The 17,002-nt window shown below is 46.3% G+C and overlaps 1 protein-coding gene across 4 annotated transcripts in view; it reads left to right on the top strand.

Annotated features, from left to right (window-relative positions):
* KATNIP (katanin interacting protein) overlaps positions 1–17,002 on the top strand; it is a 231,358-nt gene that overhangs the window by 19,892 nt on the left and 194,464 nt on the right. For all 4 annotated transcript variants that reach the window (XM_088832877.1, XM_088832876.1, XM_055409734.2 and 1 more), the window contains exon 2: positions 1,300–1,355. In XM_088832877.1, the coding sequence (XP_088689003.1) occupies positions 1,300–1,355 (56 nt within the window). The remainder of the gene's footprint in view (positions 1–1,299; positions 1,356–17,002) is intronic.

The following is a 17,002-nucleotide window of genomic DNA, read 5'->3' as shown; positions in this document are numbered from 1 at the left end:
GAAGGGAGCAGTCTAGGATGTTACCATGAGCTGAGCAGATACCTCCTGAGGTGTCTGCTATACCATGATACTGTATTACCCAGGGTCTGCTATAAATAGCTACCCCTTTTCTACATCCTTTTATGCACTGGCCCAAAGTTTGGCCACTGCCAGGGGTTCATCTTTGCCCCTTTGCTTTTTCCCTTATCCTTTTTTGGGAAGAGCCTCATCCCTTGACCTGAGATTTTTTTTACCAGCTATGAGCAGCTCTCTGCGTCTGGCTCACATGTGGACCCACCGGAAGCGACCACATGCAAAGATAAACATCTGGGACTTACCTGGCAGTCCGTGGCTAAGACTTCGTGCTCCCAGTTCAAGGAGCCCGGGTTCAATCCCCTGTCAGGGAACGAGATCCCACGTGCCACAGCTAAGACCCGGTGTAGCCAAGTTAATTAAAAGAAGAAAGTCTTTCCTCTCCGACTCTGCCCACTTCTCTTGCCTCTCAATAAGTCATCACTCAACCTTTTTGTTCCCGCCTTCAGAGTGCTGCTCATTAATGGAACATGTGCTTGTGACATTCTCACAGATAGCCACCCAAGAGTGAAGCTGGACAGTTTGCGAGACACAGTGTGCAGTGAGACTCCCATCTTATGATCTAAAACCAAAGCGATTCATTAATTTTCCATCAAGGACTCCTTTCATAATGGCCGCTTCCATCAAAGTTGTAAAAACTGCATTTAGAGTAGCATATTTAAGCATCCTAATGTCGATCTGTGAAATGTATGCATACCTTCAACGTTAGTCTTCTAGTTTCCTGAGAAAAGCAACAATTCTCTCTGAAATTGCCCCATTATGTGAAATGGGGGTGATTACTGCTAATTCACATTTGCACCAGCACCTATGTGGTGAGATCGGAGGTTTGGCGCTGCATATTGGCATGCACTCATCAAAGGTTATGTGTCTGCGCACGGTGGAAGGCATTTTATATAATTCTAAACAATTTAATAAAAATGTAATTCGACTGGGAAAAACTACAGTCTGTCGGCCCTTGCAAAGTGCAGATAATGTTCTAGATTAAAGAGCGGAGGCTTTGTTCATTATAGTCAAGTAATGTGAGTGTGTGAATTACCATTTCATTGCCGTTGGTCTATTTCAAGAGTATGCCATTTTCCCATTATCATAATAGGCTACATTTTCTTAAAATCATTTGATTATGATTGGTCCCGTCTATTCAGTTTTGCAAATAAAAAGCTTTTTTGGTGATAAACTAGCTGTTTTAAAACAGCCTCAATCTCTGGTTCTGCTTTTGAACTGCTACAGGTCAGACTCTGCGGAAGGCTGAGAGAAGCCGGTCCTGCTCTCGGGAGAAAAAGGAGGTAAATGAGCCCCTGATGAGGGCCGGTGGGAGGCAACTGAATTTAAAAGGATCTGAGGGAATGGGCTGGTGATTTAAGGACCCCTGGATCTCCTTTTCTGAGTCTCTAGCTTGAATCCCTGACCCAGTGATAGTTGGCAACTGGAGTTAGCAACCCAGTGTCACTAATGATAATCTCTTACTGAATGTATCAGTCAGTTACGACTATGTAACAAGTCACCCAGATTTTAGTGACTTGAAACAACTATGGGTTTAGTTCATGATTCTGAGGGTCAGCCATTTGGGCTCAGCTTCCCCTGAAAGTTCTGCTGATGGCCCAGGTCTTGCTGACCACAGCTGGGCTTTATTTATGCATTGGCCATTAACTGCTGTGTCAATGCATAAATAAATAATAAACTGGGGCTGTCTGAGCATCAGTTATGGTGCTTTAATTCTCCTCCAGTGTCCTCCCCTCCTCCAGCAAGCTAGACAGGTTTGTTCACATAGGGGTTCAGAGGTTAGGGGAAGACTCAGAAGCTCCTGAGCCTTAGGCTCACCACTTGAATGGTGTCACTTCCGCTACTTTCTGTTCTTTAAAGCAGAACACAAGGTCAACACTGGGGATGGGGAAATAGGCCCCAGTTCTTCATGGGAAGAGCTACAAAATATTGAAATATACCACATACTTGAAGCTAACCATTCTTGAAATTTTTGAAATTCACTACACTGAGCCCACTGGCACTGTGCTAGGCACCAGGGCTAAGGCTAAGGGAAGGGTGAGAGACAGTCCTCGATTTAGGGTGTGCACAGCACCGTTAGAAGGGATGCACTATGAGATCATCACAATACAGTGAAAGTACCAGTCCCCGGAGAGAAGGACAAAGCGTGGGATTTCAGTACAGAAAAGGGATCACCTACCTCTGCCAGTGGCATCAAGAAAGGGTGATGTAAAGGTTAATTCTTGAGAGTGAGTAGTTTTCCAGGCCAGATAAACAGCATGGTTCAATGCAGAAAGACATGAATAAGGAAAGTTGCAAGGTCCTTGAGCCTGAGGGGGGACGTGGCAGGTAGGACTCATGAGTGACTGAAGGGCCCTTCGATTGAGTCCTAAGCCTGTGGGAATTTACATTTGAGTTTTATTTAGTGGCTGATGGGAGCAGGGGTCTGAAGTCTTGGGTGCTCGTCACCTATATCGACCAGTCCTGAAATTCATCGACACTTCAGTACTCGCACTCTTGACTGTAAACAGACCTGATTCCAAGGCAGAAGGAAACTTCTCAGGCTCAGATGCACCCAGGGGCTTACACGGCCACGGGACCTGCTGCTTCTCTGTATAGCTTGTGGTGCTGCTGCTTCTGTGATGGCCTCACCCCTGTGTTCTTGACTGTGACTCTCATCCTCTCTCCTATTACCTCCTCTCTCAGCTGTAGTCAGAACCGCCAGCATGGCTTTCCTTCCTATATAATCGACCTGCCTGGGATGAGGGCTGGGAGATAACTGAGGAACTTGGATGCTAAGAAGACTGCAGTGTCAGCCCCCAGCGGGCACTCCAGCCGCTGAACTAGGGTGGATCTTCCCACTCCTTTCTGGTGGGGGCATTTTTCTGAAGAAGTATCAAATGTAAGAGTCCTTTTGAATAAACAGAGTAGAAATACTTTAGGTCGGGGTCCCCAATCCCCAGGCCACGGACCAGTACCAGTCCATGGCCCGTTAGAAACCAAGCTGCACAGCAAGAGGGCAGCAGGTGAAGCTTCACCTGTATTTACAGCTGCTCCCCATCTCTCTCGTTACCGCCTGAGCTCCACCTCCTGTCAATCAGCAGTGGCATTAGATTCTCATGGAAGTTTGAACCCTACTGTGAAATGCCCATGCGAGGGATCCAGGGACCTTATGAAAATCATCCTGAAGCCATCCCTCCCCGCATCCCTGCTGCTCCCCCCATGCCACCCTGATCTGCGGAAAAATTGAAAGCAAAAGTGTTAATCCCTCTGTCATGTCTGACTCTTTGCAACCCTATGGACATTAGCACGTCAGACTCCTATGTCCACGGGATTTCCCAGGCAGTGGGTTGCCATTTCCTCCACCAGGGGATCTTCCCAACCCAGGGTTCCAACCTGGAGTCTCCTGCATTGCAGGCAGATTCTTTACTGTCCACAAATTCGGCCCCTGGTGCCAAAAAGGTTGGGGACCACTGCTGCTTTAGGTGGTTTCTTTCATGCTGCTCTTAAAATTCATGATTGATTCGTTAAAGAAAATATTTGCAGTTGTTTCATCTGGGCAATAAGATTATGGAAGTGTTGTGTTTTTTTTTTTTCCCCTTGTGTTTTGTGTACTGATTTTTATCATGAGGAATAAAGTAAAACCTAAAAATGAAAAAAGAAAAAAGCAGATGTGCCTGTCTCCATGAAGATCCTTCCAGAAGCCTCAGGGTAGAGAAGCCAGAATCGGGGTGAGCACTGTCCTGCAGGCACCTGGTCTCCCTGGATTAAATGACCAAGAGCGAGTACCAGTCCTCTAAGGCCAGGAATGAATTGTTTAAACCTGAGGCCTTTGGTTGCATAATGACAGCATCTTATTTATCCATGTTAAGAAATTCACTGGAAAATGATGGAGCAAGGCAGCCGGTAAATAGCAGAGACGCTTTCCCCCTCCCCTCCTCTCTCTCCTTGGCAACAGGACTCCCCTAATTGCCGCTTTCTTGGCTACTCCCATCATGCCAGCCACGGAGAGCGTTTCACATCACTCCTCTGAAAAATGCTTGAAGTGAGGGAAAACAGAGAACGGGATTGTTTATCACAACATCCAAGTTCAATCCTGAAAGATGTTTAAAACGGTTGCAGGCCCTCTGAAAAAGAGAGTGCTGACTTTCTTAACACGACTTTTGTTTGGTTAGAAAAACAAGAGAAAGAAACTAATAGCAAGCTGCCAGGACGCTCATCCTGTACATTATAACATGCCTTTCCACCCACCTCCTCCTTCCGCATTCCTGCCCACGTTGTCTGTGAAGTCCGCACTTCCTGACACTGTGCCTTACACAGGATGCCAGGTATAGCAGAAGCTTTGTCCCCATGAAAGGCAAGGGAAAGACAAGCTGGTGAGAACCAGCAGACAGGGTCCTGTGTCATGTTCCTTCGGGGGTAGGGTATACAGGACAGCACACACCTTGGCAGGGGAATGGGCAGTTTGTATCCTGAGTGGGGATTGGGTACCATCCTGCATGGTGGTGGGCCAGCACTGCAAAGGGAGGACAGGAACCTGTTCTCTATGAGCTTGCCAGGCCACTTTCTGCTCCGAAGTTGTGTTTTATTTGGCCCATACCCTATGACAATCTTTTAAAATTAAGCATTGTTGATCTTTAGTCTCTTAAGTTGTGTCTGATGCTTTTGCAGTCCTATGGACTCCTCCGTCCATGGGATTTCCCAGGCCAGAATACTGGAGTGGGTAGCCATGTCCTTCTCCAGGGGCTCTTCCCAACCCAGTGATTAAACCTGTGTCTCCTTCTTTGGCAGGCAGATTCTTTACCACTGAGCCACCTGGGAAGCCGAAAATTAGCTGATCACATTCAAAAATTGAGAGATTTTAGGCTTCTGGCTTCTCTGCAAAATGGAGAGTGGCAACATTGAGTCCTTCCTTATTCCTATAAGGCAACAATGGGAATTTAAAAAACAAAAAATTTTAGGGCTTTCCTGGTGGCTCAGTGGTAAAGAATCTGCCTGCCAATGCAGGAGCTATGGTTCAGTTTCCGATCCAGGAAGATCCCACATGCCCTGGAACAACTCAGCCCGTGTGCTACAACTATTGAGACTGTGCTCGAGAGCCTGGGAACTGCAACTCCTGAAACCCTTGTGGCCTAGAGCCCGTGCTCTGCAGCAATAGAAGCCACTTCAATGAGGAGCCCACAGACTGCATCTACAGAGTAGCCCTCGCTTGCTGCAACTAGAGAAACGCCTGCACAGCAAGGAAGACCCAACACAGCCAAAAATAAATAAATAAAGCTTAAATGTATATGTATGGGTGTATATATATATATATATATATATATATGTTTGGTATGCCGGGTCTTAGTTGCAGCGTGTGGGTTCTAGTTTCCCAACCAGGGATCAAACCTGGACCTCCTGCATTGGGAACTCAGAGTCTTAGCCACTGGACCACCAGGGAAGTCCCTGGGTAATGACTTGTGATGAAGACATGTCCTCTTTGAATGGGATCCTCCCTGCGCCGCCCCCCTACACCTGTGTGGCCGCAAGCAGGTATCAGAACCAGGCCTTGGGCTGGATGCTTGATGTCAGTGGTTCACAAATGTCACAGCGTGTTTGTATCACTTGGGAGCTTTTAAACAACCTGAGACTAGGAAGGATTGAAGGCAGAAGGAGAAGAGGGAAGCAGAGGATGAGACGGCTGGATGTCATCACCAACTCTGTAAACATGAATTTGAGTCAACTCCAGGAGATGGTGAAGGACAGGGAAGCCTGACGTGCTACAGTCCATGGGGATGCAAAGAGTCGGACACGACTTAGCAACTGAACAATAGCAACAACTGTCCAGGTCTCTTTCCAGATCAGTTACATCAGAATCTCTGGGGGTGTGACCGAGGCATCAGAATTTTGTAATCCCCCAAGTGATTCTGACATGCAGCCATGGATGAGAACCAGCATTTGTGTATGTGTGTGTTTGTTATTATTTATTTTTAGTTGGAGAATAATTGCTTTACAGTGTTGTGTTGGTTTTTGCCATACAACAACATGAATCAGCCATAAGTATACTTATGCCCCTTTCCCTCTTAAGCCTCTCCCCACCCCGCCCAATCCCACCCCTCTAGGTTGTTACAGAGTGCCGGGCTGAGCTTCCTGGTTTTACAGCAGCTTCCGACTACTGATCTATTTTACACATGATAGTGTATATACGGGCGCTTCCCCAGTGGTTCAGCAGTAAAGAATCCGCCTGTGATGCAGGAGACGTGTTTGATCCCTGTGTCGGGAAGATCCCCTGGAAGAGGGCATGGCAACCCACTCCAGCATTCTTGCCTGGAGAATCCCATGGACAGAGGAGCCTGGTGTGCTACAGTCCAGTGGGTTGCCAAGATTTGGACCTGAGTGAAGCAACTGAGCACACACGCAATGTATATTTGTCAATCCTAATCTCCCAACTCACTCCACCCTCCCCTTTCCCACTGTGCCCACAGATATTGAGAACCAGCGTTTTATACTTATTAAGTTCTCAACCTGGGTGCTTCCCCATGCACTGCATGCCTACACTACCCCTGCCAGACACACAAGCACATATCATAGCAGAAAAGCATAGAGGAGATCCAGATCAAAGCCCCAGCGGGTGTTAGAGGAGAGAGAGACTTCCTGGAAGAGGCGGCTTTAACTGAGGCTTAGGAAGCCTGACAGTCATTTCTGAAAGAATATAGCTTGGATGGCTGGCCTGAAGTCAGTAGCTACTTCTGAAGTAGCTGGTAAAAATATCCTCCACCTCTTCTCTAGCAAGGATTCACGGCTCCTGCCTGTGGAGTTTATGTAGTGTTTCTGGCCTTTGGTCATGAATTGTTAATGATTTCTGAAATTGTGGCCATTGTGGTTTACTCAAAAATCATTAGAAAGTAAATTTTTCATATGGTGTTAAAAATTTAAAAAAACAAACAGGAAAACATAGAGGAGGAAGAGATATTTATTCATCAACCCCCTACCGACCAGGGCCCACACTGCTGCTGCTGCTAAGTCGGTTCAGTCATGTCCGACTCTGTGTGACCCCATAGATGGCAGCCCACCAGGCTTCCTCTGTCCATGGGATTTTCCAGGCAAGAGTTCTGGAGTGGGTTGCCATTGCTTTGTCCAGGGTCCACACTGATGGCTACAAAAACACTGTGGGGCTTGAGAGCACGGTGTTGTGGACACGTCCTGCTCCTACACAGAGCCATGGAGGTCCCAGGCCACTCTGAACAGAGCCCACACTGTGCTTCTGCTCAGATGCTTGTCATGTGACCTTTAGCCTAGTCTCTTGGCCCTCTCACCTCATTTGCTAATTCCCATCTTGGAGACTTGGTATACATAATCAAGGCAGTGATAAAGTGCCTAGCACTGTGCATAGTAAATATTCCGTAAATGTTAGTTACTACATAATTGTGATCATTCCTTAGCATGTCTAGAATTTAACAGAGAAACAGTCATGGCCTTGGATGGAAAAGACAGCACAATTGCACTCAGGGCTGAAGGGGTCTTTCCTGCTCCAGATGTACTGTAGGCTGATTCTAGGCTTCCAGGTTCCTGGCTGTGCGCCCCAGGCAGGCAGCTCTGGGGCCCCCACTGTAAACCACTCTGAGAGCCTTCTGTGATAATGGACTGCCTCCTCATGCAGCTGATGGGAGATTCTGCAAAATGCCCCTGACGGCACACTCCTCTGCTGAGCTCACTTTGTAGAGGACTGCAGAAGTCATTTAACTCAACTGCCTAGAAAATGTTAAGCCTTCCCTTTGCACGCGCACACATGAGCACTTCCTGCTGTTAACAGAGCCTTGTGGTAAAAGGATAAGAGACGCCTTTCTTGTTCGCCAAGCCGAGGAGGAGACCGGGATCTCAGGGGGACCCAGCAAAGGGGGCAGGTGAGGATTCAGGGTGCCTCCAGGGACCAGGCTCTCTGGACAGCCTCTCCGTGTGCCAGCATGAACACACCTTCACTCCCCTCTGGTCCCTGGATGTGGTGATGTCTTCATACTCCTCTCTTCCAATTATTTCTTCTTCCGGCTCAGAGGCCAGAGAGAGTCTGATCAACCTGTCTAATCAATACTAAGCAGCAGGGACTCCCCTGGTGGTCCGGTGGTTAAGAATCTGCCTGCCAATACAGCAGACCAGGGTTCAATCCCTGGTTTGGGAAGATCCTACATGCCACAGGTCTGCTGAGCCCCAGCGTGCCCCAACTACTGACGCCTGTGTGCCCTAGAGCCCAGGCTTCACAGCAGGAGTAGCCACAGCAGTCAGAAGCCGATGCACCTCAATTAGGGTCTAGCACCCTGGTCGCCACAACTAGAGAAAACCATAGCATAGCAATGAAGACCCAGCACAGGCAAAAATAAAATAAATAAGTTAAAAAAAAAACACTAAATACATTGAGGGGAACGATGCTCTTGACATTAGCCCCCCAGTTGTCGTCCCAAGAGACAACCATTGTAATCAATTTGTGTCCTTCCAGAAAGAAGGAAATGGCAACCTACTCCAGTGTTCTTGCCTGGAGAATCCCAGGGATGGGGGAGCCTGGTGGGCTGCTGTCTATGGGGTCGCACAGAGTTGGACACGACTGAAGCGACTTAGCAGCAGCAGCAGAAATATTCTGTCTATCCTCTCTGCCCTTACCTCCACCCCCTGCCTTTTAACACAATGATAGCATGTAATACTTTGTTGTGGATTTTTCTTTTTACTTAACTACATGTCTTAGAGAATATCCTGTAGCAGCACATGTATACAAATCTCATTCATTCTTTTTTATGGCTGCCTAGTACTTCACTGTGAATGAACAAAAACCCAATCCTTTATCTGACAGCTTTGGGGCCAAACGTGTTTCAATTTTCTAGAATTTAGAAAGTAGTATTATCGAAGTATAGCCCTGGGTCAGCACTCTGTAGTCAAATATATTAATATATCTGCAGGAAAATATGAATGTTCATACTACTACTACGTGGGATAAAGACTTTAAATTTCATGTCAGTTCAGATCTGGTTTTGCTACTAAAAAATGACATATAGAGAATGTGAACTTGTCCATAAATATAAGACTTGTTGTTGTTTAGGCTCTAAGCCGTGTCTGAGTCTTTTACAACCCCATGGACTATAGCCCGCCAAAGCTCCCCTGTCCATGGGCTTCTCCAGAGAAGAATACTGGAGTGGGTTGCCATCTCCTCTTCCAGGGGATTTTCCTGACCCAGGGATCGAACCTGCATTGCAGGCGGCTTCTTTACTGCTTGAGCCACCAGTGTGTGTGTGTTAGTCGTTCAGTCGTGTCCAATTCTTTGCGACCCCATGGACTGTAGCCCACCAAGCTCCTCTGTCCATGGGATTCTCTAGACAAGAATACTGGAGTGGTTTGCCATTTCCTTCTCCAGGGGATCTTCCCGACCCAGGGATTGAGCCCGGTGTCTTATATCTCCTGCATTGCAGGAGGATTCTTTACCACTGAACCTCCAGGAAAGCCTAAATATATAACTAGTTCCCGGTTAATGCCCTGGAGAAAGGAGTGGCAACCCACTCCAGTATTCTTGCCTGGAGAATTCTATGAACAAAGGAGCCTGGTGGGCTACAGTCTATGGCGTTGCAGAGTTGGACATGACTGAGCGACTAACTAACACTTCCCAGTTAATGACTAATCTAGGCTATCAGGAGTCTTCTGCTACTATAAGAGTACTGGAAAGAATATTCTAGAGCAGGCATCTCTGTGCAGTTGTTCAGGAATAGCCAAAGGTTAACACTTATAAGTAGAATTAATGGGTCAAAGAGGATGTGATTTTTTAAAATCAGTGTTCCTAATTTGTCTTGTAATGGTGCATAAGTGGGGCAGAGTTTTTTGTTCAGGACATCTTGTGGAATTCTGGCCAGATTCCAGTGTGGCTGCCCTTGGCTGAGGCACCCCACTCAGTAGCCTTGGCTGTGGTGCCTTGGTCCATTTTTCTTAGCGGGGAATAGGAGCAGGGTATTGTCCTGAAAACATGGGGGCATGTCCAACACCTCGATTTCTGAGTGCCAGGTCTCTGGGGCCCTCGGTCCCAAGCACCTGTCGTGGCCAATTACAGGAGGCTAGTGATTCTTCTTTTAAATTTCGGACCCCGCCAGCCTGCAAACAGCAGACCCTTCCCTTTGCTCATTTCAGTTCTCAGTGTTCTTGCAGCTTCGGTCTTCTGCAGGGATCAGGAGCTGCCTCTTGCATATTTACAGATCTCCACTGCTTTGTTGAAAATGTTAAAAAAGTAATTTTAAAAAAGGAAGGGAGAGGGAAAAAAAGACAATGGAGGCTAATGGTGCTGCATTACAAGAGCCTGTCCAGTGTGACAGCTGACATTCCAAATCTATACTTTACCTGGAATGAAGCCTTTTAGTTCACATTTCTGGGCAGAGAAGAGTGAAATTCATTTTACATCCAACTGCCAGTTGCATTCCTTGTGGTGAAGTTAGTCGTTCTGCTTCTTGTGATCTTGGTCTCTGTAGCTTTGAGAACTTGGACAGTGGGGGCTCCGGTGACATGAGCAGCTTCTGATTTCTGAAGGGGCATGGCAGTCACATGGTGGGTTTAGAAGCAGCATAGTCAAGTAGTTGAGCCTGTGAACCGTGTTCCCAAACAGCCCAGATTCCTAGGCTCCTCCTGCTGTCACTCAGGCAAGATACCTATTCTGTCTGTGGCTTGACTTACTCTTCTAAAGAGTAGGAATATGGGCTTCGCCTGCCGATGCAGGAGACACAATTTCAATCCCTGATCCTGGAGGGAATCCCACGTGCCTCGGAGCAGCTGAGTCCATGTACCACAACTGTTGAACCTGTGCTCTAGAGTCCGGGAACCACAACTCCTGAGCCCACATGTCGCAACTACTGAAGCCTTTGCCCCTGGAGCCCTAGCTCAGCAGCAAGAGAAGCCACCGAAATGAGAAGACTATGCACCATGATTAGAGGCCTCCCTGGTGGCTCAGCTGGTAAAGAATCCGCCTGCAATGCAGGAGACCTGGGTTCGATCCCTGGGTTTTGAAGATCCCCTGGAGAAGGGAAAGGCTACCCACTCCAGTATGCTGGCCTGGAGAGTTCCATGGACTGTATAGTCCATGGGGTCGCAAAGAGCTGGACATGACTGAGTGACTTGTGCTTTCCTGCTCTCCACAATTAGAAAAAAAAGCCCGTGCAGCAAGGAAGACCAAGTACAGCCAAAAATAAATAAAATCATGTTTCTTTTATTTTTTCAAAAAAAGAGTAGGGATAGTGTAGAACCTACAGTCTAGGGGTGAGGTAAGGACCCAGTGAGCTAATGCACATGTGAAGCGCTTAGAGTGGTGCCTGGTACTTACTAGGAGCTGGACACGTGTTGAGTATTATAATTTTGGACTGGTGTTGTAGTTAGTATTATACTGAGGGCAAAATGGCCTGTTTAAAAGGCTAATCCCTCCCGAGTCAGAGGTGGATGAGAACTCTGCTAAGAAAAAGCAGGACACAGATTGATCATCGTTCCTCACCGCTTCAGTGTGATGGAGCAGCACATCCTCCCTCCAGGGAGAGCCGCCTTGCCCTTGAAATCACCAGCCTTCTCCCAGGCCCCCGCCGTCAGGCTGTGAGCTGCCGGAAATGTGTACGCAGCTGCTGAGCCCGCAACCCAAGCTGAACAAACGGCAAGGCCAAGACTCGAGCTTCAAGAAGCAAAGAGAATCAATTTCTGATAAAGTGCCAGGAAGGAGATTGACACGTCTAAAACCTTCCTGGTATCAGCTGAGCTTCCAACACAAGATTAAACTTGAAGAAAAAAACCCATCAGAGAGCTGCAATTTGTGACCAGAAGGAGATAATGTTGACAGCTTCTTCCCAAGTCAGGTTTGGATAAGCAGTGTGCCCTTCACCAGAGCATCAGAATTTTCTATATCCTCAAATCCTAGGCATTAAATTGTTCTGAGTCTCCCTTTACCTCTCCACCCCCCACCCCATCACTTTATAGAAGGCAGAATGTGATGAGGAAAGAAAATGATACTATCCAAGTGAAGGAAGGTCCTGCAAATTACTGATGAAAGGTGTGTGTCATGGTGAATAGGAGCCCGCAGAACTGTTGCCCAGTCTGGGAACACCTCTGGAGGAGCAGGGCCAGGGCTATAAGAGTGCCAGGCCCCCAGGCCTCCAGTCCCAAGTCACCGTGGCTGACCGTAGGCATACCCTTGCTCCCTGCTCTGGGCCTCCGTTTCCCCTGAACCACCCCAGGTCTGATAAGAACTTCTCAGCTTCTTTTCCCAGGATGACTAATTTGATGGCCTTTTGCTTCTTCAATATAGAAGCCTAAACTCTTGCAAAAATCTCTTTGAACTGCCCATGCTCTGTTGATGCCCTGGGAGATGGCTTGGCGCATGAGAAATGGAACGGCAAGAGTGATCAAGGGCAGGGAAACTGTCCAGGTCTGACTGCTTTGGTTTGCATCCTGGCTCTAATTCTTAATTTGCCATGTGGTCTTTGAAAGTGAAAGTAAAAGTCACTCAGTTGTGTCCAACTATACAGTCCATGGAATTCTCCAGGCCAGAATACTGGAATACTGGAGTGGGTAGCCTTTCCCTTCTCCGGGGGATCTTCCCAACCCAGGGGTCAAACCCAGGTCTCCTGCATTGTGGGCAGATTCTTTACCAGCTGAGCTGTCTTGGCACTTTACATAACCTCTCTGTGCTTCAGTTTCCATCCGATGAATGGAACTGAAAGCATAGTACCGTCTCATGGGGCTGCTGAGAGAATTCAATAATACATACGAAGTACTTAGAACTATACCTGTAAGTCCTATTTAAAAGTATGTTATTGTTATCTGTCCAGTCCCACCGCTGGGTCCCATTCCAGAATGTTCCATCAGCTGGGGTAGCTGGGAGAGGCAGTGTCGGTGTAGTTCATATCTGTAGGCATTGACCTCAGTGGGGCTGGCATTAGACATTTTTAATGTCTTTTTGATTCCAGAACTAATGCATGCCAATTGTAGAAAAATAGAAGAGGCTTAATGCTACAAAAATTAGTCCTTATCCTACCACCTATAAAGTCACTGCTGCTGCTGCTAAGTCGCTTCAGTCATGTCCGACTCTGTGCAACCCCATAGACGGCAGCCCACCAGGCTCCCCTGTCCCTGGGATTCTCCAGGCAAGAACACTGGAGTGGGTTGCCATTTCCTTCTCCAATGCATGAAAGTGAAAAGTGAAAGTGAAGTCGCTCAGTCATCTCCCACTCCCATGACCCCATGCACGACAGCCTACCAGGCTCCCCCGTCCATGGGATTTTCCAGGCAGGAGTACCAGAGTGGGGTGCCATTGCCCTCTCCGATAAAGTCACTATATTTATTAATTTTTTAATTCACTTCTCAGTTCAGTTCAGTTCAGTTGCTCACTCGTGTCTGACTCTTTGCAACCCGATGGACTGCAGCACGCCAGGCTTCCCTGTCCATCAGCAACTCCCAGAGTTTACTCAAACTCGTGTCTATTGATTCAGTGATGCCATCTAACCATCTCATCCTCTGTCGTCCCCTTCTCCTCCTGCCTTCAGTCTTTCCCACCATCAGGGTCTTTTCAAATGAGTCAGTTCTTTGCATCAGGTAGCCAAAGTATTGGGGTTTCAGCTTTAGCATCCATCCTTCCAGTGAATATTCAGGGTTGATTTCCTTTAGGATTGGCTAGTTGGATCTCCTTGCAGTCCGAGGGACTCTCAAGAGTCTTCTCCAGCACCATAGTTCAAAAGCATCAATTCTTCCTCACTCAGCTTTCTTTATAGTCCAACTCTCACATCCATACATGACTACTGGAAAACCATAGCTTTGACTAGACGGACCTTTGTCAGCAAAGTAATGTCTCTGCTTTTTAATATGCTGTCTAGGTTGGTCATAGCTTTTCTTCCAAGGAACAAGCGTCTTTTAATTTCATGGTTGAAGTCACCATATGCGGTGATTTTGGAGCCCAAGAAAATAAAGTCTCTACTGTTTCCATTGTTTCCCATCTATTTGCCATGAAGTGATGGGACTGGATTCCATAGTCTTCGTTTTCTGAATGTTGAATTTTAAGCCAATTTTTTCACTCTCCTCTTTACTTTCATCAAGAGGCCGTTTAGTTCTTCGCTTTCTGCCATAAGGGTGGTGTCATCTGCATATCTGAGGTTATTGATATTTCTCCTGGCAATTTTGATTCCAGCTTGTGCTTCATGTAACCCAGCATTTCTAACAATTTACTCTGCATATAAGTTAGATAAGCAGAGTGACAATATAAAGCCTTGATGTACTCCTTTCCCCATTTGGAACCAGTGTGTTGTTCCGTGTCCAGTTCTAACTGTTGCTTCCTGACCTGCATATGGATTTCTCAAGAGGCAGGTCAGGTGGTCTGGTACTCCCATCTCTTGAAGAATTTTCCACAGTTTGTTGTGATCCACACAGTCAAAGGCTTTGGCGTAGTCAATAAAGCAGAAGAGGATGTTTTTCTGGAACTCTCTTGCTTTTTTGATGATCCTATGGATCTTGGCAATTTGATCTCTGGTTCCTCTGCCTTTTCTAAACCAGATTGAACATCTGGAAGTTCACAGTTCATGTATTGCTGAAACCTGGCTTGGAGAATTTTGAGTATTACTTTACTAGCATGTGAGATGAGTGCAATTGTATGGTAGTTTGAACATTCTTTGGCATTGCCTTTCTTTGGAATTGGAATGAACACTGACCTTTTCCAGTCCTGTGGCCACTGCTGAGTTTTCCACATTTGCTGGCATATTGAGTGCAGCATTTTCATAGCATCATCTTTTAGGATTTGAAATAGCTCAGCTGGAATTCCATCACCTCCACTGGCTTTGTTTATAGTGATGCTTCCTAAGGCCCATTTGACTTCACATTCCAGGATGTCTGGCTCTAGGTGAGTGATCAAACCATCGTGGTTATCTGGGTCATGAAGATCTTTTTTGTAGAGTTCTGCTGTGTATTCTTGCCACCTCTTCTTAATATGCAACTATATGTAACTATATATATTTCAGGCTTAGGATCATACTAAGGGACAATTATAAATGCCTACCTTCCATTTCTTTTTTAGTTTTTTTAAAATTTAGGTATAACTTACATACAATAAAGGGGACAATCTTTGGTGTACAGTTTTATGAATTTTTGTATATGAGTGCTCCTGTGTTACCACTCCCCATGTCAAAATATGGACCATTCCTAGCAATGCAGGAGGCATCTTCATGCCCCCTCCCAGGTATTGCAGCTCTCCAAGAGGGTTACCACTGTCTTGGTTCTAATGGTATAGATTAGTTTTGCCTGTATTTTTAACTTCATATAAATGGATTCACAGTGTAAGCACTTGTAAAAAAAAAAGTCTTTGTTTTGTTTCTGTTAAGCATATCTGCGAGATTCCTCCATGTTTTTCTTTTATTTACTTATTGTGGGGTGCGCTGGGCCTTTGTTGCTGCATGCGGGCTTTCTCTCATTGCGGTGAGCAGGGGTTACTCTCGTTTGTGGTGCACGGGCTTCTCATGGCAGTGGCTTCTCTTGTCGGGGTGCATGGGCTCTAGAGCTTTTGGCTTCAGTAGTTGCGACACACAGGCTCAGTTACAGGGGCTCAGCTGCCCCACAGCTGAGGAATCTTCCCTCACCAGGTATCAAACCCGCGTCCCCTTCACTGGCAGGCGGATTCTTATCCACTGGACCACCAAGGAATTCTTCATCTGTGTTTTTAAATGTATTAATAGTTTGCTCTTTCAGTTCAGTTCAGTCACTCAGTCGTGTCCGACTCTCCGCGACCCCATGAATCACAGCACGCCAGGCCTCCCTGTCCATCACCAACTCCCGGAGTTCACTCAAACTCATGTCCATCGAGTCGGTGATGCCATCCAGCCATCTCATTCTCTGTCGTCCCCTTCTCCTCCCGCCCCCAACCTTTCCCAGCATCAGAGTCTTTTCCAGTGAGTCAACTCATCGCATGAGGTGGCCAAAGTATTGCAGTTTCAGCTTTAACATCAGTCCTTCCAATGAACACCCAGGATTGATCTCCTTTAGAATGGACTGGTTGGATCTCCTTGCAGTCCAAGGGACTCTCAAGAGTCTTCTCCAACACCACAGTTCAAAAGCATCAATTCTTCGGCGATCAGCTTTCTTCACAGTCCAACTCTCACATCCATACATGACCACGGGAAAAACCATAGCCTTGACTAGACGGACCTTTGTTGGCAAAGAAGTGTCTCTGCTTTTTAATATACTATCAAGGTTGGTCATAACTTTCCTTCCAAGGAGTAAGTGTCTTTTAATTTCATGGCTGCAATCAGCATCTGCAGTGATTTTGGAGCCCCCCAAAATAAAGTCTGACACTGTTTCCACTGTTTTTCCATCCATTTCCCATGAAGTGATGGGACCAGATGCCATGATCTTTGTTTTCTGAATGTTGAGCTTCAAGCCAACCTTTTCACTCTTTTCACTTTCATCAAGAGGCTTTTGAGTTCCTCTTCACTTTCTGCCATAAGGGTGGTGTCATCTGCATATCTGAGGTTATTGATGTTTCTCCCAGCAATCTTGATTCCAGCTTGTGCTTCTTCCGGCCCAGCGTTCCTCATGATGTACTCTCTTTACCACCTTGGTATTAAGCCTTCAGTTATCCTTTCATTAGAATAATTAAATTGTGAATTTTAAAAATAATTTACCTGTCATTATTTTTTTTTAAATTTCAAGTTTGTTCACTAAATTAAAAAATGCTCTTCAAACATACCCCAACCTAATAACCCTCTCTAGAAATAACCTATTATTGGTAGAATGTTCATCTTTCTAGACTTTTTTCTGGTTATTACAATTCTAGTCCTTGTTTCAGTTGGGAGTGCATTTGGCTGCAAAGAACAGGAAACCCAACTAACAATGGCCTAAACCAGGGATCAGCAAGCATTTTATGTCGCAACTACTCAAGTCTGTCATTGTAGTGTGGAAATAGCTATATTAGTATGTTAATTAGTGAGTGGGGCTG

The sequence above is a fragment of the Moschus berezovskii genome, chromosome 27 (assembly GCF_049115385.1).
Source record: "Moschus berezovskii isolate FMDL1 chromosome 27, NW_MosBer_1.0, whole genome shotgun sequence".
NCBI classification, from domain to species: Eukaryota; Metazoa; Chordata; class Mammalia; order Artiodactyla; family Moschidae; genus Moschus; species Moschus berezovskii.
This window is presented reverse-complemented; position numbering and strand designations above follow the sequence as displayed.